Consider the following 1990-nt stretch of genomic DNA (forward strand, 5'->3'; position numbering starts at 1 on the left):
CCGCCGTAGCCGCAGTTGCCAAGGCCTCCATAGCCCCAGCCTCCGTAGCCTCCACATCCCCAACCGCCGTAGCCTCCACGGCCTCCATAGCCCCAGCCCCCATAGAGACCACGGCTTCCATAGCCCCAGCCTCCATAACCTCCATAGCCACCAAGGGCCCCGTAGCCCCCGTAGCCCCCGCAGGCCCCGCGGCTCCCAAAGGCGCCCCCGGCGCCGGCTCCCCCGTAGGGGGCTCCGGCCGAGCCCACCGGCCTCCGACGTAGGGAGCTCCGGCCGAGCCCACGGCGCTCCGCTGCGGGAAGGAGCTGAGGATGGGCCCGGGGAAGGTGACCACCGAGGCCGGCGGCTGGATGACCACCGTGGAGTCGGGGCACTGCCGCACGCAGGGCTCGTTGCAGGTGTCAGCCACAGGGGCCGGGGTGGCCACGCCGCAGCTGGGCACGCACAGGCTGGAGCAGGACATCCTTCGGTTCGGCTGGCAGAGCTGCGAGACAAAGCACGGCCACGGCTCACGCCAAGGACTCGGCCCAAAGCCCGGCTGCTGCTCTCGCCCGCCTGGAGCCCGTGTGCCAGGACTCGCTCTGGCTCATCCCAGGTGTTCCCAGCGCAGCCCTGGCATGGCTGGAGCGGCTCCTGGCATCCCCTGCTGCCCTCACCACCCCCGGCTCCTGCTGCCCGTGGCAATGGAGAAAAACTCCCTCATCCAAACCACCCGGCTCACCGGGGCCCTGAGCCCGCTGGTGGAACCCCAACCATCCCAGCTCTGCCCTGGGACAGCTGCTGGAGCTCGGGGACAGAGATCCCTTGGGGAATCCACAGGCAGAGATTCCTTGGGGAATCCAGAGCCAGAGATTCCTTGGGAAATTCCACAGCCAGAGATTTCTTGGGGAATCCAGAACCAGAGATTCCTTGGGAATTCCACAGCCAGAGATTCCCCAGGGAATTCCACAGGCAGAGATTCCTTGGGAATTCCACAGGCAGAGTCCCCAGGGAAGGAGCAGAGGAGGAAGAGAGGACGGAGGGAAGACTCGGACTCACCACAGCGATCAATGAGCAGATTCGAGTGAGGAGAGCTGGATGGAGCCCTGTGGAACTCTTGGACCTTTTATACACCCCAGAGTGCCTGGGGCACCGTCCAGGGGGTGGGGGCAAACCCCCAGTAATTAGGAATTCAAGCGGACAAACCTCATGACACAAACTGAAATGTGAGGCAATTACATCAGTATTAATTAGGGCTAGAGCGAGTAAAGGTGCCCTGGAGAATCACCAGGCCATGACCAATCGCTGTGTGTAAGATCATTTGTTGCTGAAGCCGAGATCAGAGCTCCAGCAAACCCCGACCTGTCCCTAATCCCCTGCTTTGCTTATGCACGAGAGTTTTGGGCATCACTCAGGAGCGCTTTGAAATGGCACAGCCGGCACTTAATCTGTCATTAATCCTTTTTACGGGCTGCTAAATAGGGACGCCGGGAGGGAGAAGCAATCCCACCCACTCGGGACACATCCCAGACGCCCAACGTGGCAGGGGAGGGCGCAGGACCAGAGTCCTGGAGTGGGGCAGGCTGGGGGGAGCACGGACAGACAGACAGCCATGTCCTGCCCGACGAGGGTGACCCCACACGACACAGGGGTGGGCACAGGGCTGGGCATGGGGGGCTCCTGGAGGGAGAATCCCTAAAAGAAATTTTGGTGCCACTGGAGGATTTGTTAAGCCCCCGATCCAAATGATTGTGGTGCAAAAAGCAGAGGGGGAGATCCCATGACAGATGAAGCTTCATCAAGGATCCATCCTGGCACGGATTTGGGAATGACACGGGTGGGATCAGGTGTGGCATAAACGAGTAAGGGGAGACCGACAGAGAGGATCAGGAGAGCAGAGAGAGGATCCAGAACCGCTCAGACCCTCCAGCCTGGGTCCTGGCAGGGCTCTCCTCTGCACTGACCAGCTGGCCCTGAGGTCTGGCCTAGGGGGTGCTGGCTGAGCCCCCCA

At 62.0% G+C, this 1990-nt stretch overlaps 1 protein-coding gene across 1 annotated transcript in view; it reads right to left on the reverse strand.

Annotated features, from left to right (window-relative positions):
- LOC102038941 (glycine-rich protein DOT1-like) overlaps window positions 1–1063 on the reverse strand; it is a gene marked incomplete at its 3' end in the record, with an annotated part of 5227 nt that extends 4164 nt beyond the window's left edge. The window contains 3 exon segments of the mRNA XM_031065813.1: window positions 5–245; window positions 248–484; window positions 1039–1063. Coding sequence (XP_030921673.1) covers window positions 5–245; window positions 248–463 — 457 coding nt within the window.
- Window positions 1064–1990: the final 927 nt, after the last annotated feature.

Source organism: Geospiza fortis, unplaced genomic scaffold, assembly GCF_000277835.1.
Source record: "Geospiza fortis unplaced genomic scaffold, GeoFor_1.0 scaffold4733, whole genome shotgun sequence".
Classification (NCBI taxonomy): Eukaryota; Metazoa; Chordata; class Aves; order Passeriformes; family Thraupidae; genus Geospiza; species Geospiza fortis.